This window comes from Rhipicephalus microplus, chromosome 4 (genome assembly GCF_043290135.1).
Source record: "Rhipicephalus microplus isolate Deutch F79 chromosome 4, USDA_Rmic, whole genome shotgun sequence".
NCBI classification, from domain to species: domain Eukaryota; kingdom Metazoa; phylum Arthropoda; class Arachnida; order Ixodida; family Ixodidae; genus Rhipicephalus; species Rhipicephalus microplus.
Genome location: NC_134703.1, coordinates 224,939,177 through 224,962,869, shown reverse-complemented (window position 1 = coordinate 224,962,869; position 23,693 = coordinate 224,939,177). Strand labels below are relative to the sequence as shown.

Here is a 23,693-nt window from a genome sequence, read left to right as displayed (position 1 = left end):
TTCATTTGTGCAAATGTCGAGTCTCCATTCTAGCTCAGCCATCCCTGGCCAACTATTCTTGATGTGTTTATCTAATGGACTGTACTTTTCGGCTGCCATTGATTGGCTAGAGCTTGACGAGTGGCACAACACGTGTTTTCGTTATTTTTTGCAGTATCATTTTGGTGCCACAGGGCTTTCACAACTCTTGGCACAAATAAGAGATCCCTGATGGAATGTGCTTCAACACAAATGAATGTAGCCCATAGGGATTCGCTTATGGCTGTGCAAATCTTGGAAGCCCTTCAATGAGTCTTAATTCCATTATTGCATTAGCTCTGTAGGGTTAAGGGGGGATGCAGCACTTAGAAGTCGAAAATCGGCCCGAAAATCGCATTTTCTCTCTCATCATTTTTGTGTTTCCGATGCCCTTTCGCACATACCAGCAAAGTTTGGCATCGAAATTCCTCTTATTTCTCAAGTTATAACCCATAAAGAGAGCAACTTCGCGGAAGGGGACCTTTAAATTAAAAGTTTAAAATAGCCGTACTTCAGCCGCCAACGGCATGCGAACTACACGTTTCACCAGCGCCATTTTGGTCTTGTTGGAAAGGTTGCGTTATTAGCTTCTTTTTTTCTTTTCCAATAGACAACTATGTGCCCCTCACAAAAGCAGAAAAAGCGAAGTCAGAATCTCGCGCAGCGCGTGATTCCATTGGTTGCTTGACCAAAATGGCACTTCCCGATTGGCCAGGAAAAACTCGCTGGCAGTGTCCGCCGCCGTTTTGAAAGAATATCCTCGTATCCCTAATGTGCTTGTGCATCTCACTATGCCCGGCGGCATGAAAAAGTCCTTATCGCAGCATCATTTTGGCCGTTTACGGAAGAAAGGCAGAGGCAGAAAGCCCAATGGGGCTGTTACTGTGTCGCGGGAGCAAGCGCTGGTGTTGTTTGATGACAGCACCTTAATAACGCCGTCGTAACCGAAAACGATTCCTCGTGCGTGCGCGGCATGGATGCTGGCTACCCGTGTACTAAAGATGTTATCAATAGTGGAATGTTCAAGACGGCTTCCCCGGATCGCTTTGTCGATTATGACCGCTCTGATGCTATCGACAACAGTGAAGTACACTTTTGCACGAGCCTCCCTGACAGCGCGCGCGATGTCAGGGAGGCTCGTGGGTAGACGCTGATATTATCAATGCCTGCAAAGTTCGCCACGCGCGCGCCCGTGAGTCAATCACGACGCTTGAGAGTCTTTGGTCTGTGTCGGCAACAGCTAAAAAAAATCATCGAGTTTTGGAGTCAAGTTGTGCAGCAGCGAGGCAAGATGCCAGCAAGGCAAGACTCAAAATTCACACGAAAGCCTGATTCGTGATTTGGATTTCGGTATCAAAGGAGCAGCACGCTTCTCTTTTTGCTGTGCAAGCTGCTGCTGCAGAAGCTGTACTTCAACACCGCCGATGTCAATGCATTTGCTGTGATTCTAAAGCAGCTGGACATCGCGATATTCAGCAGCACATCCTCCAGGGCAAGAGAGAAGGACTGTCGTCAGAATTCAACCTCAAATAAATTGAGAGAAGCATCCCAAAGTCTAAGTAAGCTGGTCAAGAAGAAGCATAGAAATGGGATGCATCCAGATTATGCCCCTGCTGCATTTTAATAAGATTTTATTAGTATTTTTTCAATAAAGGTGTTCTGAAACGTTTTTCCTTGTTTCTTGGCAAACCAAGTTGTGCAGCGCGCGATGTGTCTGTGAAAGGGTGGTGGGGGTTGTAAAGTTAACCCATATGACAGCCCAACTCAAAATTCTAAGACGGAGGGGACGTTGTTGCAAAAAAAAGAGAGAAAGGGGAAGGCACCCTTTCTAAAAACTGTCTGTATTATCTGTGTTGTTGATGGGAGAGATTACTGTCTTTGCTGCTGCTTTTTTTTTTTCCTCTTTTCAGTCGTGCTGCCGTGGCTGTGACTGCAGTTCTCGAAACAGCAATTTTGGCACAACTGCCCAGTTGGAGGGAGACTAACTTCTGTTCTATTCAAGCTATCAGCATAATTATTTTTCTGCCACAAAGATAATTGCATGTGTGCAATGTGCCTATTTTGATGGCAATATACAGATCTTTTTCTGCCACAAAGATAAATACACGTAGTATGCAATATGCCTATTTTGATGGCAATATACAGATAAAATTTTTTTTAATTGGGTCACATGCGTGACAACTGAAGGGAACATTTTTATTTTCTGTGAACGTTGATCTCCTCTGACTCTTGTTGAAATTAGACCAGCAAATTGATTTGTAGCATATGGCACTCCTTAAACATCCTACATTGTTTCTACACTGTCGCCATTGTTTCGGTGCTTCCTGCTTAGATGCTAATCAGGCTCCAAACAAAGGACCAAGGTTTAACATTGTTTGTGGTGTATCTTAGAAACTACTTGACTTATCAAAAACATAATTAAATTCTTAGAATCTTCACATTTAAATACACAAGCTCTGAAAAATTTTTTTAAATCTATACATAAATAAAAAAGTTGTTCAAGTGTAGCCTCCCTCCTTAATGCAGCCTTTCAATTAACACATCTGTGGAGGTCGCTACGCATTTCCTGCATCGGTTTCAAGCTCTTAGGATACACTCATATGCAAGCACACACTACGAAGTGTATTTTAAGTGTTTTGTGACTGTACATTTTGTCCTCTTTTTTATTCTAATTTTCGCAGTGTGCTATGTGAGAGCAGTGCAAAGACAAGATCAGAAGCATGATAATGTCATGGCTTGCTGCTTTTTCAAGTAACTGTACATGTCTGTTTGTTGGACAGTTCAGGAATACAGTCGAACCCCGCTACAACGAATGCTGCTTCAACGAAATTCCCGCTACAAAAAAAAATTCACGGTTCCCCGTCAGCAGTCCATAGAAGTCAATGCATAAATCTTGTTGCCACAACGAAATCTTTTTCTTCTGCCGTCCCGCTTCAACGAAATTTCACGATGTGATTCACGAGTCTCAGATATTTGTTGCTATACAGTAAATCTATTCTTTAACACTTTGATGCACTTTCAGAACCTGAAAATACGTCGATGAAGTCTAAAACACATGTTGGTACCACCAAGAACCACTGCTGTTTAGCAAGCATGGGCACCCATGGCATTGAGACTGCTTTGCTTTTGTGACTGGCGAAAGTAGGGCAGTCTCATAGCCATCCCTATCTAGCAATGGCAGCGCCCATGTTTGCTAAACAGCGGTGGTTTTTGGTGGTGCCAACGCGTGTTTCAGATAGAGTGTACTGGAAGTGTTGAGTGACGTGACCGCGCCTCGCCGCCTGATCCCTTCCACGTTGCCCGCAGCAGCGGCCCTGCAGTCAAATAGTACTGAAAGAGCCGTGCGCCGAGTGCAGGAACTGCTATGCGCTTCGGCTCCTTCGATGCGATTTCTTAATGCAGATTTTTTCGCACCTGCCCATCATTCATGTCTAGCACATGATGCCATAGCCCTTGAAGTGTGACACGCCCATCTACTGAATTTGAGCTCCATAAAAGCCCTTGAGAGAGATCGAAAATAATTCAGAAAGGGTGTGTCTTATACTGATTTCTTCACTCTTAACTCTTTCTTCGTTGGTTAGGTGTCTACAATATTTAGAATAACTGAGCTGATTTATTGGAAGTTAGCTGTGCTCAGAAAGCTGTGATATTGAAAAACAAATACTGTGTCACACGCATGCAGAACCAGAAAGCCACAAGAAAAGAGGGGAGAGGAAGGGAATCTGAACCCCCTACACCATGAAATATTTTGGTAATTTAACTTTTCAGGGTATACTAAAATAGTTACAGGCATTTACAGCGACCACCAATTGTGAAAGTTAGGCGTTCTGCTGCACACCACACCCCCTCAAAAAAAAAAAAAAAAAAAAAAAATAGAATCCTGAGTAGCTCTGCGCCAAAAGTTTACAGTTACAGTTGGTGAAGCGGAACATAGCGGGTCTCTACAAATGCGCACAGTAGATTTCACCTTTTCGAGTATGAGGTCTCAAAACTAGTCCAAGTCTAACGTAGTCGGACGAGAAACGCACCACCTAAAAAAAGTAGTAGCTGTGCTAGGGGGCATCGAATATATATATATATATATATATATATATATATATATATATATATATATATATATGTACATTACATATGTACATTCCTTGGCATTACTGTCTGTAAGATCTCATTAATATTGTGTTAAAACGCGAAAAACGAGCCCTTAGGTATACACTTCTTTCCCTTATTTCATTGAACGAGGGTCTCGTACTGGCAGACTTGGTGTGTTTAGGTTGTATAAGAGGGACAATTAATCAGCTGCCCGCTCATAATAAGTTCACGTGCTACGTGACGCCAAACATGCGCATAAAAGTGTTTTCACACTCGTCGTTTGGCTTATAGATGGCGCTGACTGTCACTCCTACTTCTAAATTCACATATAAACCCAAAAAAGTGGATGGAGGGAAAGCGGCTGTGGTAGCTCAGTGGTTAGAGCATCGAACGCGTTATTCGAAGGTCGTAGGTTCGATTCCTGCTCCCGGCTGGTTATTTTTTCATCCACTTTTCTTTCTTCTTATTTACATTTCATTGGTTCTAATAACTTCCCCTGTACATTCCTTGGCATTACTGTCTGTTAGATCTCATTAATATTGTGTTAAAACGGGAAAAACGAGCCCTTAGGTATACACTTCTTTCCCTTATATATATATATATATATATATATATACACTCATTAATATTGTGTTAAAACGCGAAAAACGAGCCCATAGGTATACACTTCTTTCCCTTATATATATATATATATATATATATATATATATACACACCAAAAACAAAAGTGATGCTGGGTCCGGGTAAGATTATCCGTAGGGAAGAAGACACACGTACGAAGTGATTTTATTGACGTTTCGGCCGCGGGTCTGGCCTTCATCAGAATACAGTTTACGGCACGAGTGCTGTTTATATACATTTGCATATCAATAAGATACAAATATGAAAACTGGCATGAAAGGCGATGTATGGGCATATATATATGCAAGTCACACAATTTGAAGGGCACCTGATACACGAGTAAAAAGATATTGTTTCCATTCGCGAGCACGTTGTTTGCAAATAAAAGATAAAACGCATAAAAGATAAAGCACATAACATGAAGAGTAGTCTGACCGGTAAAAGCAAAGGAAAAAAAGAAAAGAACTGTAAAATAATAATAAAAAATCACAATGACGTTACAAAGCTGCTACGTAATCAACCGATGCAGACAATGTAGTGCGACTTGCTGAGCAAGGTTGAAAAAAGATGGACAGGGTGATACAGGTTACACAGGTAGGCAACTAAGTTTTCCTACGTTTTTATTTAGACCAGATGCGGCGGCGTCGAACTTATAGATGAGAAATGATTGACCGAGAATGTACGCGTTTATGCAAAAATGCCCTGGGCAATAATGTCACCCTGTTTTCCATCCTTCCAACCAGGAGGCTTCCTTTATTCTACACTGTGGGCCCAGCTATCATCGATATTCACAATGTGCCGAAGTTTTTAGTGTTTTCATTTGCAAATATGGTTGATTGGGCGAGTTGGTGATACACGATTGTTTTGAAAATGAGAGCACACTACTTAGCTGTGGACAGAAAGACAGAGACAAGCATTATTTCCGTGATTCAAAGGTGTGTGTGTGTGTCTATACTACTCGATTTTGAATTGCTTTAAAGGCAAAACCTTTAGCACGTTAAGTTTTTTCTGTAAAATGGCGTTATGTACAATTCTAAACTGTTTGAGGAAGCCTTGACTTTGGTCACTTTTAGCTTAGTGGTGCTGGTGCTCACCACTGCGATAACGTATCGTCCCGAGATAGTGCTCGGAACTGCATAGATTATGCGTTTTTGACGAGCGCATTTGCCAAGACGCTGTCTACTTGGCTGAAAATAACGGTGAAATGAAGTCAACACAGCTTCACTGCTCATCCAGCTGCGTGTTAGGTTCCGCTGTTCGCACCGCAAACATCGAAATAAAGCAATAATCGCCGCGTGGCAATGTATACTGGGAACAGGCATTATTCGTTCAGGGTCGGTAAACATTTTGCTATTTGGCAATAGCACATCGTGCTTATTTTAATACCTCCGGACCCTTTGTTTATATGTGGGAAGGAGGGCTAGTGCATGGTGTCGTGCATCTGTTGTGTATACCATGTAATATTTCTTACGGCTACTTTGATCATTTCTTAACGACGCTATAGTTATGCAGCAGTCTCTTTAGTACCTTCACCTAATTGATTGTCCTTGTAGCTGTTGCTCTTTAACCGAATTTATATGCCTGTGCATACCTCAATGATTTTCCGGTTTTGTAGATTCTCAATAAGGGGCATGTGGAGCAGAAAGCCTGTGATAAATCACCTTTTTAATGTTTTTTTATGTGTGTGAGCTTCATTTCAAACAGAAATACTTGAGAACGACTACCAATTGAGTACACCGATCCATGAACTTGCACAGCAGAACAAAGCCACTCACTTAGTATAAAAAAACTGCAGAAGCTTAGCAAATAATAGGAAGACATTGTTTGCATCTTCGGAACTGGATGTGTAAATCAAAATTAACCAACAAGACCTTATTTATTTCGCCTCTTTTTTTGGGCCACCGAACTCTACTCATAAATCGGTCGCATATTCGATAGAGCATAATATATTGTTCTCTCCAGATGAAATAATAAATGCTTACAACATACCTGCCAAGTCTCCCGGATTACCCGAGAGACTCCTGGATTTTGAACATTTCTCCCGGTTGTACGGGCCATAGCAAAATCTCCCGGAAATCTAGTATTGCCCCACGCGTCCAGTGCTTTGTCTGGCCACTTGAGCAAAGTTGTCTGGTTACGTAGTAAAAAGGATTTTTTTTTTAGTGATGCTAGCAAGGTTCAACTGGGTTCAATGTACATTTTCAAGTTGCGAAAATAGCGCCAGAACATGCAGCCTGCCGAGTAAGAGCAGCAAGATTGCTCATGGCTGTACAGGTATTGAAGGTCACGCACATTAACGAAAAAAAAAAAAGAGAAAACTTCATTGTAGTAGAGGGAGGCCAGTGACTCCGTTATACTGTTGATGCTTTTGCTGGCTGTTGATTGTGCCAGCATTCCAGGAAGTGATGGGGGCATATTTTGAATTGCTGGCTCTGCAGGGCACCTGAGAGAGAGAAAAAAAAAAGGAGTAAGGAGTGAGCCAGCACCTATGACAGAAACTCTTGCTTGATGCCACGTGGCAGGTCGAGCGCGCATTTGCAAACGGACATACGCACAGAGATATGCGCGGCACTGTTGGGGGTGTGGCTGTTAACCTTGAGGGGGGGGGGGAGCACATAGTCAGTCCTTTACATTGACATAATAGAGAATGACATAATGACTCGGGCAGAGAGGGGGAGATGCTGCGACGGACCCTCACTCTCCCCCACCTGTGCCCAGAAGGGGAACTGCACATGCTTATGCCCACACCTCACCACACACTTTCTATACTTTTACTTTAGGTGTCCCCTCATCGTCAAGGAGCTAAGCTGAACCCAGCTTCAGCAAGAGTTCATGGAACCTAATGGCAGGGCTTTTTTAAGCTGCTCGCCTCGATTAACAAGCCCTTTTTCCTTTCGAAAATCGGAACTTTTTTTTTACTTTTTTATCTTTTTATTATCCGACCCTTTTCTTCTTTCACTGTCTCTTTTATCGCCATCCCCCTTATCGAGCGCTCCTCCCCCATATTCTTACCTATTTCCTCCAACATATTCGTTTTTTTAGTTTTTTTCTTTTACTCAACCGCGAGGGTTGCCGAAAAGAGTGCCTGACACTGCCTGTTTTCTTGGCTTATTAGCGGAGAAGGTCGAGCTGAGGGAAGGCGAGTGGTTGGCAGGACTGTACTATGGTGCCTTGCCTGACGAAAGAACTTTTAAGCAAGCGACGACAGGCCTCGCATGCGGAGCGATTGCACGTGCTCTTCATGTGATGGTGACTGCCAGGTCGTTTCATCTCTGATTCAGCCGCGTTCGTCCCTAAAGCTAGCACCCGTTTACTCGCACGTAAAACAGACGATGCGTAAGTGATGTTGTCACTTTGGATTGTGTACAGATCAGCGGCGAGTGGAGAATTCACACTGACAGTGCTCATATAACTGCTATCGCAATTACGTATCATGACATTACGTATAATGACATCATAGTGCATATTACGTATCATGACAAATTACGTATCATAACCCCATAGCGTCCTTTTTGTGTTTCAGTGTCCCAATAATGTCAATTATAGCTTAACTGCCTACGCTGAAGTTTATTTATGTTGCAGAGTCTAGGGCTACCATTTTCACGAGCTCCAGCGCTTTGTGTCTGTTTACCGCTTCTGGTGCTGCCAGTAGCCATGTTGTTGTTGGCATCGTTACGCAACTGTAAACGACTCATTATGTAAACATATGTAGCTGTATAACGTATGTCTGTGTGTACATTTGTAGATATCCCTGGTGAGCACGCGCACCGCCTCACGTGGAAATATATCGGTGCCTTGACTGTGGCATGTAGTCGTGTTCTCACATGACACGCATCTCATAATTTTCATATTATGTCATAATTGAAATTTTGTCATAAAAATCATAATTTTCACGTTAGGGTCCGTTGTTTAAAGATACGTTCCGGTCAATAAAAAAACTTGCAACGCATGCATCGATTCCCAAGGGATCTGCGGGATTTTTTGGTATTTTGTACTAAGGATGCCATCTGCTTAGAAGGCATCAAACCTTTTTTCTTAATAATTTTTGTACAAAATTGGAGTAGTTCCTTTACCTAAGTTGCTTTAAAAAATCGACTCAATAATTCAAAAATTTCTGGCTCTCATTTTTTTCTAATTCTATTTCTTTCTAGCTGCCTGCCAAACATGATTAGCTCAGAGCCTCAGCCCAAGGAGACAACAAAATTAGTGTTTTAATGCTGTATGAGTACACCAGCTCAAGTGACAAAAAGAAGGTTGACATGTCTCTTCTTGCCCTAGCGCGCGCGCCGAAGCGGGTCTCGCTAAGACGACCTCACCCGCACATGTGCTGTTGCGTCTACTGCCCTGTGCATCCAGGAAACTGGACAGGAGTTGCCTGTGGCTTGTGGGTTTGCTTTGCCTCCTTAGAATTCTGTTGAGCCTAGTGGCCATCGGTTCTTGGTAATTTAAATGTGAGAGCGTTAACAAAAACTGGCATCGGCAGCATTGACCCGATGAATGCAAAGATTGTATGGTACGGTTCCAGCGGGAATTGAAACCAGGTTTTCTGTGTGGCAATCAATTATTCTGCCACAGAGCCATGCCAGGCCTCGAAAGTGCTTTGGAAACAGAGCCTATCCAGGCATAACATTAGTGAAATGTCAGTTGTAGTTGCAGTGATGGCTATCCAAGTTTGTAAGCATTACATATCTACCCCTACGATCCAGCTACATGATGCATGTAGCGCATAGACAGGCTGGTCATTAAAGGTAACTAACTGGATTCCCAGAGAAGGCAAGTGGGTTAGGGGGAGACAGAAGGTTGGGTGGGCAGATGAGATTAAGAAATTTGCGGGTATAAATTGGCAGCAGCAAACACAGGACCGAGTTAACTGGTGGAACATGGGAAAGGCATTTGTCCTGCAGCGGACGTAGTCAGGCTGATGATGATGATAATGCAGCTATCACGGCAAGTTAACGTCAATTGTAGTTAAGTGCCATTCACTCAAGTTGATTTATGTCAACAAAACAGCGTTAACAAAAACTGGCATCGGCAGCATTGACTCAATGAATGCAAAGAATGTATGTTATGGTCCCAGCCGGAATGGACTCCAGGGATTCTGTGTGGCAATCAATTATTCTGCCACAAAGCCATGCCAGGTCTCGAAACTGGTTTGGAAACAGAGCCTATGCAGGCATAACAATCGTCAAATGTCAGTTGTAGTTGCAGTGATGGCTATTTAAGTTTTTAAGCATTACATATGTGCCCCTATGATGCAGCTGTCATGTCAAGTTGACATCATATGTAGTTATAGCCATTCACTGAAGTTGATTTATGTAGCAGTGTCCAGGGCTACCATTGTCATGCGCACAAGCACTAAAAATCAGCCTACCAGTTTTGATGTTTCTAATACTCATTGTTACGCAACTGTAAACCACTGGTTATGCAAAACATATGCGGTGGTTTAACATTTGTCTGTACATGTATCTGTTCATGTCTTCAGTGCCACTTCAAAACGTTTTGCTCAATTAAAATATTACAACACAATAACCTTCCATTTGCATGCTTCATAAAACATCGATGCCCAAGAAACATGGAATCTGTTGACTTATTTAGGCACTTGACTAGTTGTTTCATGATGTTACATAATTTTTAGTGACTGGTGACTGGATGATATGCGATTTTCAGTCACTTGAGCTATGTAATAGAAAGCAACATTTCAGTTCTTTTGTTCTTTCATCCGTTCATGTCATTGTCAGTAAATGTATTTTGTCAATGGAAGTATTTAAAGAGACCCTGAAACACTTTTTTAAGTAACCATGGAATGAATTCACTGGAAGAGCTTGTTGTCTTACTAATTCAATGCTGCAAAAATTTTAAGTATGGGTCCAGTGCGAGTGGAGTTACAAAGATTTATCGCATGCTCTAATTGCATTCTCTCTTCTCTCGTCCCGATGAAAGTGCTGGAAGCTAAGCAGAGAAGGATGGCAGTGGCAAAGAAACTATGTCATCCACGCCTCATGACCTTGAGCATTTTTTTTTTGAATGTGCAACTTTTCCAGCGTGATCACAAATGCACCCATGGACAAATCCCGGTCTCCCACGGGGATATCTTTAACGACCGAGTGCACCATGTTCAAATCAGCCAATGGCTGATGGATGGGCTTTCTACGTGTGATTTTCTAGCCTCTTGTGTCATTTGCCAAGAGGAGAGAAAGCAATTTTTTGCTGACTTTGATAATTTATTGTGCATTCCAGGCCGCGTGCTGCACTATAATATTTGGCTCGCGTGTTGTCACGAGCTTCTACTCCCCATTGGCAGCATTTTCGGACCACGCTCAAAAAGTGTTGCAAGGCTCCTTTAAGAAATGTGAGCTAATGCTGATACTATGTATTGCACTGCTTACCTCAATTTTTCTCTCTGTTCTCTTGCCGACTGTAACTATGCATTGCACTGCTTATCTCAATTTTCCTCTCTGTTCTCTTGCCGACTGTAGAAATTGAAGCATTCGAGCGTAAGCCTTAATCAATTTATTTTATTTTTATAGTCTTTTTGGGTTAAGGATGAATGCGGCTTTTTTATTCTTCAGTTGTTCATGTCAGCTGTGGTGTTTTAATAACATTGATGTTATTGATTCGTCTGAGGCTTAGTCTAGAAAAGCTACGCAAATCGTCGTTTATCTCTGGTTTTCTCTGGGTTATTTCTCATTCAGCTGTGATATTTTAAAGACGGTAACACACACGCACATAAACATCCTATATCTTAATTTCTAGTAAGTCTGATTGGTTCATCAGCATTCCATGTTTACTAAAAACCACTGGAATTTTTTATATGTGTCAGAAATAAAAAAATTGCCAGACCTGCAGGGAATGTGCCGTACAGTCACAGAGAAAGCATGAAGAGCGGCCTTTCATGGCATTTACTAAACACTTTTTGGGTAAATGCTAAATACACACTTGCTTGGTACCCACTTTGCAGGGGTGAGACAGCTGCACATATTGCGCATTTTTTATACATTTCTGTTTTTTTACACCAAGCTGCTCCAAAAGCATAAAAATCACAAAAATTGCCCTAATCTGTTCTAAGCAGCCTCGAAAACTAGAATTCTGATGTCAACCTCAGCTTCAGCGTAGGGAAAAGGCCAAGTTGACTAAAATAAGATGCGCCCAAGCATGTTTTTTACGTTACACAATTTTAGTGGTGAAGGCTCTCATGTTGCTGCCATAATCTCCTCTAAACGTATATGCATGACTAAAAATATGTGTGACCCCGCAAAAATGTGCTGCTGTGCATCGAGCATGTTGCTTCTACAAGCTATGCTGTGGGTTCTGGTGCCACTGCCACCTTGCGAAAACCACTGAGGCAAGTGGCAAGCGTAGTGGGGTTGGCTTCCGGGTTCTCTGTTATACGTAGCACGTTCCTCTGGTAGCTGCAATTTTCATGTGAACGCTGCTGGGTGCGGTCGCCTACACGTGCGTGTTTGCCATGAGCGTGTAACTGTAAATGTTTAGCTCTATTAGCTTAGCTTTATGTTCGATCGGTGTTTCGGTCAGCGGCCGTTCCGCAGTGTGACTGCATACTTCTAGTTAATTTTTTTAATGATACGCCTGTGTGTGTTGGGCAGTTCGTTTGCGTGGACACAAATTTCGTACCTGTGGTGCGAGCGTTTTAAGGCCTGACCACACGTAAACGTTGCAGCCCATGAGCGCATGGCTCTCACGCGGCATCGCACCCTCTTTTTACAAAGAGAGAGCGGACCGCAGCGTAGCCAGGAGGTGGTACAATGGGCACGCCCGCCCCCCCCCCCCCCCCCCCCCCCCCGCTCTGAAATTTTTTGTTGCCATGGCATAGAGAGCTGAACATTGCCATTTTAAGGGGCTTTAAAGTCAAGGTGGTCCCTGCCCCCTCTGCAAAAAAATTTCTGACTACGCGCCTGGCCACTCGCCCACTTCACAGAGAGAGGGCACGTCGCCCCATCAAAAAGCCACATGCTGACATGCTGCAGCTGCAACGGGTACATGTGGTCAGGCCTTTTCGCGAGTCGCGACGCGGGTGGCAATCACAAGTCGGTGCATTATTGGAAGTTCTACATCGATAGTGATGACCTGTGATATTAAAGCAAATAGAAGAGGCCAAAATGGGCCATAATAAAATAATAATGCATCGTTGCTCGGGTGGAGAGGCGTTATCAGTATCATTCGCTTATCACTTAGTGCCACACACATGCTTTAAGAGATCGTCGGTGCGGCGAGGTTTCTTGGCTCCCGCGCTGAAATTTTGAAGGTGGTCCCGCAGGAGGTGGCCGTGAACAGCGGTGCAGTGGGCTTTTGTTGTTTGTCAAAATCTCGCGTAAATTTGACACTATCATGTCGGGCTTTTCTTGAAGCGAAGGGCCACTGTTACACAGCTACGATTATTGCGCCATTACAATTTTCAAATTACTTTTTGAGTGTGATGTGTTATTCTTTCTAAGTGTTTCCGGGGAACCTAGCTTTCAACGAAACCTCTTTTAAATAATATTTTGTGTGTTTGTTATGAGGGCTAGTTAGGTCACATGGTATGTGAAAAGGTACGGCAGTTCACACTTGGCGATAATCTGTTCAAGAACTTTCTTTGAAATCTGTTTCAGTGTCATTTGTATTTTTAGCTGATTAAAATATGCACTGGTGCCCCCACGTTGTTAAAAAATTGTATTTTCAAGCTCCCAGGGCAACATATCAAAAGCGGCTAACTGCTCCGAAGCAAGGCTTTTCTACTCCAAAAAAGTGCTCCCAATTCAGACTCTGCTGTCTCACCACGGACTATGCTATAAGTAATCATAATTTTTAAAGCATGCACTGGTGCCCCCACGTTGCTAAAGAACTGTACTTTCAAGCTCCCAGGACAACATATTAAATGTGGCTAACTGCTCCGAAGCAAGGTTCTTCAGCTCCAAAATTGAAATTTTGCTGCTCCAAAAACTGTTCTTAATTTAGACTTGGCCGTTTTACCCCTAACTGTGCCATAAATATTCATAATTTCTGCATAGTAGGCCGGCATTCACTATGCTGTCCTTCATCATTCTTCGGAAAAGCGTGGTATTCGTTCAAGACTTGCTATGGAATTTGTGCGAATGTGGTTTTGCATTCGGTGGCTGATGACGATGAAGAATTGCTCCTGAAGTGGGTATGTGCCACAATAGGTCATGAAGAATAAGTTTTTGTAATGTGTTGGAGCATTGAACGACCCACTTGTTATGCGATTCGTATTGTATGATGCCTGGTTGTTCTCTTGCTCTTTTAAAAGGCTTTGTTACTCATATTAACGCATTCCTTTCCGAAAATCAAGCCTGCCTAAGGCAAGTTTGCGAATGAGTCCCAAGCACTGGCATGGCTCAGCGGTGGAATAGGTTGCTGGCATGCAGTGGACCCTGCTTCGAATCTTACTATGTCACCACATCTCTTTAATGTTTGAGTTTTTTTTCTTATTTTGTGCAATATTGGTTATGAACAGCGGCGGCAGCGGTGACGGACAGCCACAGCCCTGCACGTGACCGATCTGTGTTGTGATCTCATGACAGCTTTTACTGTAAAGATTTGATTTAGCATTGATGTTTGAACGTAGACATCTGCTCCAAAGCTAACTTGCATTGCTTCGAAACACAATCTTTTATGAACCAAAACGACTCCAAAACAGCATTATTCCTGCTCCCTCAGCTGCTTTAAAACGCTGAAGCCCACCTGCACACCTGTGATGGAAGCACTGCAAAAAGCAATACAAATGCCAGCCTACTTGCACACCTGTGATGAAAGCACTGCAAAAAGCAATACATATGCCAGCTTTTTGAAGGGTATCTCGACTGTTGGTAAAACTAAGAATTTCTGAAGACCCACTAATATTAACGCCTGACCCAGTCCGAAAATTTGAGGCACCAAACTCGTCAGTACCTTCTTAAATGCACTGTAATGAAGGATCATGAGGAATAGATTAGTCAAGGTCTTTGGTATCTATCTAAAATACTAATAAGCTCTTGTTCCGTCGTGAGGAAATGAATTCATGCATTATACATGAAGTTTTCACCAAAAATGAACTTTTACTATCAAGTATTTTAAAGTTTTCTGCTGGTAGAGCGCAATACATTTTTGCCAGGACTCATTTTCAGTAATATATGCTGTCGGGCTAATTGGTTTTTAGCTGTGTAAAACATCGTTGGCACAAACTTGAAAGAAGACGAGAGAAGAGACTTGGAAAAGCGCATACTCGCAACTGACTTTTATTGAACCGAAGCTCATCTTATGAAAGCTCTCACGCATGTGTACAACCACACGAAAAGCCCGAACATTTATAATCACAACCTATCAGATAAAAACCAAATTAACTATGATACAATGACAGGGACGGAACACTGATACATTGTTCACCAAATTGCTTAATATACATCGCCTCTGTCAATTCACGTGCCACTTTGTCTTGGCTTCTTCGCAAGATTCTTGTGCAGTGCAATAGTGGTCCACACGAGCACTCCTTACAATGATATGGCAGATGCAAACCCGTGCCGTTTCTGATTGACAGCGCATGTTCTCTTAATTGATCATTTATATACTATGATACTATGAGCCTAGATATATACTATGATACTACGATACTAGGTACTATGAGCCTAACCAACATGTAAATTTTGCATATTTTCACGCTAATCATTTCAAGGAATTCTTCTTGCATTTAACACGTTTTTGGATGCAGTAAAGATTTCATCTATGAAGCAGGTTCTACTTCTGTTTTTTTTTTTTTTACGAAGATGGGATTATGGGTGTAAAAAAAATGGTGAAACTGTACAGGATGCTTCCTTCAGGTATTCTTTAGTGGACATAATGACAAAGCTGCCCTCTTTACCTGTAGGTGGCATACATAAAGAGTGCTCTCTTAAAATTACAATGCATTTTACTGTAGGATTGGAAACGCTTGACTTACATCAGGACGTCCAAGCCGCTATGCAACATTCTTGCTTTTGTGTTAGAGCAGATCAAGAAGCTTGCCTCATGGTAACCAAAGGACATCAGTGAAGTGCTTCAGTTAAAACATGAACTTTGGTCCTACAGAGCATATTTGTGGCATGCTGGGGCAAGTTCAAGTTTTTCTGATGGTACATCAGGCACTTTGATTGTTTCTTTCTGCCTCATAGACACCAGGTTGGGCAGCTGAAAGAGTTAAGAGGAACTGCATAGATGAGTTTGTCGGTTGCGCTAACTTGTACTCATAACCATCTTGTATGAACATACCCCGTCCTTGAGTATACTACTAATCAAGTTTGATCGACCAACCAACCGACCAGCCAGCATATTATGAAGCACCTTGCACAAAGCGGTGTGAACTGGATATTTTTGTTAGAGGGCTTTGTGCTGCAAAAACATGGTATTTCATGTTTTTGCTGCTAATGATGCTGCTAATAATGACAAGACACAATATTAATTTTGTGCAGGTTTGGGCGTAATCGTGGGCCTCTGATGAATTCTAGCCAACTGGATCAGCCGGAGACTCCACCAAGGCCTGTGCAGCCCCGTATGTCTTCTGGTATTGTGCATTTTTTATTGTTTTTATGTTATGTTGCTGTACCATTGGTGACTTGTGGGCTTGAAAATACGGAGGAACCCCAGTTGGGCTATATTTCTACAGTAAGCTTGTGCGATGAGATAAAATACAGAGCAGTACAGATGCATGCACTTTTTTATGTATATAACTGGCAAGGATATCAGAAAAACTGGGAGTACAAAAGAAAAAGGCATTGATTAAATTGCTTTTATAGGGTTTGCTTCACACCAGATGGTAGCAAAAGGTCAGCAATTCTGCCAACTCCCTTCCCTAGCACAGAGTAGCAAACCGGAGCCTTCTTCTGGTGAACCTCACTGTCTTTTTCTCTCTCTGCCATCTATCCACAGCAAGGCCAAAGAAAGGCACTTTCACTCTGCTTAAGGCTTTACAAGCTTGCATGGTAGATCAGAGCGAGTCTATGATTCGTTACTGCTTTGGTCATAAAGCAGTGGGTTATTCACTCGCTGTTACATGATGTCGGCTTCAGTGAAACTTTCTATACTTCAGTTCCCTTTTTTTTTCCTCGTATTCTTTCTCTAGCAGTTTTTCTTGTCAGAAAAAACGGGCCATGGTTGAGTTAGCAGTGAAGCTGTTAAGTTTTTCATTTGGTTGTGAGAACAGAAATGAACTGGCAGGTGCTCGCTTCGTCCTCTTCCACATCTTCTTCACTCCCACACTATGTGTGTCGATTGTTTGGCCATGCAATGCAATAACTATGATGGGTTAGTATGCAACATTACTAAAAAATTGGGGGACCCTTAAGCTTCGCCATTAAGAGTTGAGCGGGATAGTGAAATGCGGCCCCTAGTGCGCCCTTCAACCGCTAAGTGCATACTTATTAATATATTTTAATAACACAAACGTGTGCACGCACAAGCATGATATATCTATAGTAATGGTACAGGTTTTTTATCTATCTAACAGCACTTTTATAACAACTTAATGAAAATATTGTACAGTGATATAGTCACATGGTCCTGTATTATGATCTGCGCGTAGACATGACACTTGTATTCCTAAATGGTCACATTTCGTCGTCCGTCTCGTGTTAGTTATCTGGCAATTGTTCAACTTGTTTTTCTGGAGACGTCTTCTGGCCAACCGTAACAGGCATCTCCTTAACTACAACAAGCATCGCCTTAACTGTAGTACTTCACTTCTTTAATGGTGTCGTGAGAATGAAAAGCTAAATCTGTGCAAATGTTGTGGTTTGTTAAAATGGCATTTGATGAAGTTGCCATCTCTAAACCAGCCCACGTTTGTAGGATGTCCGGAAATTTTCTGCACACCTGAACATTTTGGTTGAAATCTACGACAACAAGTAAGGCTTCAGACCCTATGCAGTGCTGCACCTCTCTTATGACAAGGTCAGTAGCTTTCGTCACGCTTGTTCTGGGTGCGATGTGTACGCACCCAATCACCACACTGCCTAGTCATACAGCACAAGCTTCTGCACACTCGTACACCTGTTACACAAGAGAAACGGCCTCCGCTTGCACTCTCCGTTTGACGTATATGGCCGCACCAGCAGCACGGTTGTCGGAGCGTTTCGCACCGCTGATGCAGTGATACCCATTCACATCGCGTGGGTAGTTTGAATTCAGTTTTCAGTGAAGCACAGCGTGGTAGTATTCGTTGAAATGAAATCACTGGCGATGTCTGCATTGTGCGTACCCAAGGAATGCACGTTGACACAGCCAACTGTGACGAAGTTGGCGGCTAGCATACGGTTGCACTCAGCGCTGATGGTTTGGAGACAATGTTGGTTGTGTCTCGTTAATTCGTCGGCAAAAGTGCGATCAGGGTTATCCTTGATGTGATTGAAACGATGGTCATTTTCTTTGTTCGTCAGATATAACCCATTAATGGTGGTAACCCTGCTGAGAGCTACGTACACAAGTTTTTGGATCTGCGACTTCGAGTAATCGACAACCACCTCATTGTAAATGCCTCCCTGAGACTTATAGATAATGATTGCGCTGGCCTGGACGATAAGAAATTGTTTGCGCCTGACGGTTATGTGTCTCAGTCCTTTTCCCTTTAAATGGTACACGATGGTAATGAGTTCGATGGGAACCCAGTTAACATGAATGTTGGGATGGCTTTCCCAGTAATGTCGTCCTTTTAGCAGGGCCGCTGAGCCCACACCGGTGGCAAACTCTATCCATAAGTGTAGTGGCTTGTTGTTGGTGCGCCTTTAAACGTGCATTAGCATCCCCATACTGCCATTGACGAGACTATCGGACACATCGATGTTTCGAATAACCATGTAGGGCTTACCAAGGCACAGCAGTATGTTGTGAGTCAAGTTGGCCATGTCTGTTTTCGACATGGTGGCGACTGTGGATTTTGCTTGCTTATATCCTTCGTGCGACCTGTGGCCACAAATGGTATTCACAGAAGGGCAGCAGACTGCGTATTCGATCTAGGCTTCGGCAGTTGTGATGTTATAGGCAGCAGCATTTTTGTTTGTGTAGAAGAGGCGCACTCCGGAAAGACACTTCCTAGCGGCCTTTTCGGTGGTTACAAAGCGTCTTTCCAGGAGAGACATTTCGTCCAAGTGAGACCCTCCTTCCCCGTGTCTCCAATCTTTGTGAATACTGTGGTGAACTGCTCGTCACTCTGCCGCGATAAATGCGACATGTTTGAGTTGGTAGTATGAGTGGTTGTGCCAAGGCATACCTTCAGAGTCGAATACACTTTAATGGGATCTAGAGCGCCTGTACACTTCTGCTGCCCTGACTGGTGGAAGCTGCCTCAGGCTGCTACACATGACGTCGAATCCACTGAAGGGCATATTTTAAAGAGATGGTGCGAAGTCAGTGATCAATCGTCACAAGTGTGTTCACCGACATCATGCTAACCTCATCGATTACAATTCACTTGATGTCTCTTAAGACGCAGCAAAAGGAATTTGCGTCGCCCGAGTTGAGTCCCCTGCCTGGATTTTTGCCTGACATGACTAGCTTGAAGGTGGCGTGTGAGGTAATGCCTCTCCCCCCCCCCACGATTGCAATAGCTGCTTTTTTCTGGTGATCACACAGGTAACGTTGGCGTTGATGCTTACATGTCTGTTTTCACTTGAGTAGAAGTGATTATACACGCCATAATTGTACGCAAAATGAAAGTCTTGCCACAACTGGCAGCTCTAGTACCGACATGCAATCGCGGCGAAATGGGTGGAACAGGAGCACGTGCTTGCGCTTGTAGTTGAGCACGTCGAATAGTGGGTAGGCGTGGTAGCGAAAAACTGCAAGCTGCACTCTCCCTCGGCCGTTGTTGAATGACGTGAAGTGTTTGGCATACATTAATGCAGCTTGATCGTCTGGGCGGTCTTCGTACTTTTGTATGGTAGTCTTGCACCACACGTCCGTGCTAGTCTCATCTAACCCTTCACGATCCATCAATTCCCGACTTTTGAGATGTGGACTCGCTGCTCTGGCTACTCGGTGTTGGCTGTGACTACGGCATGAATTGTGTGTGACACGTTAAGGTCGAGCACACACCAGGCCGCCTCTTGCGCCCACATCTCGACTGCTTTCATCATTTTTACTCTGAGCTGTCGGATAGCTTGGGTATAGGTTAAGCTAGATTCGGGAGATTTGTCCACGACTGTTCGCAACTCTTAGTGCAGGTTTGACACACCTCGGTATGCCTTATTAACACGGAAGAAGGAAAGTAAGGAGAAGCCGTGACGCCACTCGTGAAGCCGCGATGAAGCCGGAAGTCGGCCATATTGACTAGGCAAATTCTCCTCTCTTGTTTACATATCAACGCGAAGCAGAAGGCGCGACTCCCTCTCTGGCTAGGAAAGCACGTGCAGGGGCACGTGGGCTGCGCAGCGCGTGTGTCGTGACGATCCGAAACTAATGGAACTGGGCTCATGGAACTGGGCTCTGAGCCAGCGGGACACCTTCAGCGAAATCGCTTCGTCCGAGTAATAACAGGGAGTAACAGCTCGCCGACAACGAAGCAACTACGAGAGAACGCGCGCTAGATGCACTGACAACGGGGAGTGCTTTCACGTCATTAATTCAGCAACTGTACAGACAACACGATCGGTCGTGTGCCTTCTACGGTTGCATTCTGCCACGCGGCCGGTGCAGCGTCCTGCCACTGTGTCCGTGTTCCGCGTGAAACTCACCGGCGTCAGCATTCTGCGACCGTGGTGACTTTGAGCACGGTGCTAGTGACAGTTGAACGCGGTTGCTGTTACGTTGAGATTACATGCAATGCTGGTGGAGAGTGTACCAAGCGGAACAGAAAAGGTGTTTCAATACGCACATGCAAGTTGTTACTTGCATGTGCACACAACACGAAACTACGTATGTGCACATAGTCCTCATGGCGTCTTGCTGGGCTCAACAGCGTCGTTCGTTGTCAGAAGCAGGAGCACTGCTCAACCGTCACTGACCTGCAAGGCGTTCGTCGTCATTCAGCTTCGTCGTGGTGCCCAACGCAATTTCGCTGAACACTAACTGCTTCATCCGCGCCATCCGCCGCTCGACACATGGATATGCACTTGTTCTACGCACTGTTGAAACCCCGTGATGGACAAAGGGATTCGTAAACGTTGCTAAGAGTAATGTAACAGCCAGGAGAACACTGCGTAACCAATAATGCGGCGCAGAGCACAGATATTGTCTGCCACGGCTCAGCACGAGACCTGGGGAGGCACACATTTCGCCGCCAGCCGCGGCTGCTCACTGCTAGACCAGCTCCATTGCGCAACACGTAACCATAGCAACGCCGCCATTGTGCCTAGTGAATATGGTCGCCATGATGTCATTTCCACCACATTTTTTACGTCCTGCGCCGGCTGGGCATGCCCCCTCCTTACCTTTCCTTCCTCCGTGCTTATTAACATACTTGACCACGTATGAGGCACAGGCATACACGTCTAAGATTATTTTCAGGTCTATGTTTCAGTCCAGTACCGAGGCTGTCCACGGGTTGAAATTATTAAAGTTAACCTGATCACAATCCTTTTTCAACACCAGCCCATATGATTTCAATATACTCTCGGTCATGTGCAATGCTGTTGGGTTGACACAAATGCTCCGTCAAATCGCACACTGTCATTTCAAGAGCAGCGTGAATGTTGCTGTTTTCTTTTAGTTTCATTTGTGATCTCTCTTCTTCTTCAGTGTGGGCAGGCGGAAGTGGCATAATGACTTGAGTTTGCTCCATCGGCCAGAAAGGTGCGTTAAATCGGCGTTTGGTTCGACCATTTTTGTAACATGTCTGCATATGCTGGTGACTCTGACATTGAGCTCTTCAGAGGCTTTAAGTATCCAAAGAAATCAAATGTTTGGTCATACGAATAGTTTGGGGCGTTTCGGGACTGATGTCCTCATTGGGTGCATTATTGAGCCAGAGTAGATGAGCATGAGCACTGTCCTGGTGCTGAAACTCAATGCACTTTAAGTACTCCTTGACCACATTAGGGGGCAAACGGGGACACCGCCTTGTGCTGGAGAATCTGCATGATCACTCACACAATGTGATCGAAGTATACTGAGCAAACCACTGGGTCATCGCTCACAAGCATAGACTTTTCACAAAGCCTTAGCTGCTCGAATGGCACTTGAGGATGGTGCGGATCAATCTGTAGATGTTGTAATAACTTCATCGATCCGTCCCAGTGTATTTCCGAGACTGACAAAATAAGGAACGCTGTTGGCTTGCCGAGCTGGCGGATCATCGTGAACACGTCCTGTTCGCGCCGATGCCAATACTGTACTGTGACACCATGCATGAACGACATCATGTTCCATTGCGTTTTCGAGAAATTGTAGATCTTCCAAGTGTGCCTTGATGACGACGCTCATGCCAGTCGTGTTCCTGAAGAAGACGTTTGCCGACGAAGCGATTCGCGTGCGCATCACTTTGGCTGCATATATAGCACGTGGCAAGCTGCCGCACCTCTTCGGTCCGTTCTCCGACATTCGATCGATGTTATGGTGTACACGCTAGGCTTGCTGGCTGGCTTGATGTTTTGAGGCTCACCGAGGTAGATTTGAGGGAACGACAGATTTCCACATGCTCATCGTACACAATGTTCAATGGTGTTATACTTTCCCCTGGTGCTATTATAAAAACATTGCTGTTGTCAATTACAAGCGTCTTTTGACTGAGTTATATGGCCAACGATGCCTCCATAGGATTGTTGTGGTCTTCTGGGCAGTCTACATGTTCACAATTCTTGTTGTTTGGCTCTGCCAGGTTTTTGCACTCTTTGTCCATCTTCTCTCGACTGATTGTGATGCTATAGTAACGATATAATGTAGATTGTTTGAGAAACATGAGCTAGGGTCGCAACTCGTCCTTTTTGACCATACCAGGAATGTATACTCTTTAATATATCACTCGACGCTTAATGTGGATGCACAAAGCTTGACCCTCTTCGACATCTTGAGAAAGCATTTGGACTGTTTTGTTGATGCTGATCGGAACGTTCGCAATCGGTCCCTTAATGGCGAACTGGCCGCTGCCATTGTACAGTAGTCTTCTAATTTGCATAAAGGGTATTCGCGGGGATACAAGGCGCCCACTCACGAGATTTGGCAAATGAGACAGTTTTGGTGGGTACGCATACCCGTTCGTGGTGGAGACGTTTAGCATGCGGCCTTGTCAGATGCTCTGCATGCAAGTGCGACACACCTGGAATCCAGAACATCTGTGAGGAATGCATCGGAAACCACTTCAGCATGCGTTTCTGGAAGAGGATTTAGATCGTTCTTGTGCCAAATACGATCGCACACAAAGCAGGAGTAGCCAAATGGATTGTTTGTGAAGCGTCTGTAAAACATAATAGTGGCCCCACATGCTGTTTAAACTTCTCCCGGGCTGTTTGGTCTGCCACGACTCGTCGCCTAAGTCGTCTGGCCTCGGCTTCAGGAGACCTGAAATCAGGATTTTCTTACCGCCGTTGTCGTCTCTCCTTGCCTTTTTTCACTGCCATGTGAGGGTTATCTCGGCGACGCTGACGCTTGGCCTATTCTTCTTGAGCTTGAAGTTCTGCCTCATTTTAGCGTCATTGATGCCTGTGATAAGCTTCCCGCGCTCGTAGTTGGGGATTTATATCACGAAGATGACGCTTCATTTCAGCTTTCCTTGCTCTCATCAAGGCACCTTCAAGCGTTGTTGACATTTGATCTCCGCTTACCTGATGTTTCGTTCTGCGTATTCCTTTCATTTACGCCGTATCGCCGTGGCTTCTTTTGCTCTGAATTTCGTTTACATATTGCGCTGCTGTCGTTTTGTCTCGATCTGTTCAGCCAGCAATTGGGGGTTTTCCCGCCGCTTTCTTCGCATAGCCTCAGCATGCTGTGCTATGCTATCTGGCTTTTGCACCTCGGTCATGCATGGCCTCCCTCGTCGTCGAGCACCAATTGACGCAGATGCTGCATGAAGT

General features: G+C 44.1%; 1 protein-coding gene across 1 annotated transcript in view; it reads left to right on the top strand.

Moving 5' to 3' along the window:
• The window catches only part of pyd (zonula occludens-like protein polychaetoid), a gene marked incomplete at its 5' end in the record, with an annotated part of 754,603 nt that overhangs the window by 244,481 nt on the left and 486,429 nt on the right, over positions 1-23,693 (top strand). The window contains one exon of the mRNA XM_075893243.1: positions 16,167-16,258. Within this exon, the coding sequence (XP_075749358.1) occupies positions 16,167-16,258 (92 nt within the window). The remainder of the gene's footprint in view (positions 1-16,166; positions 16,259-23,693) is intronic.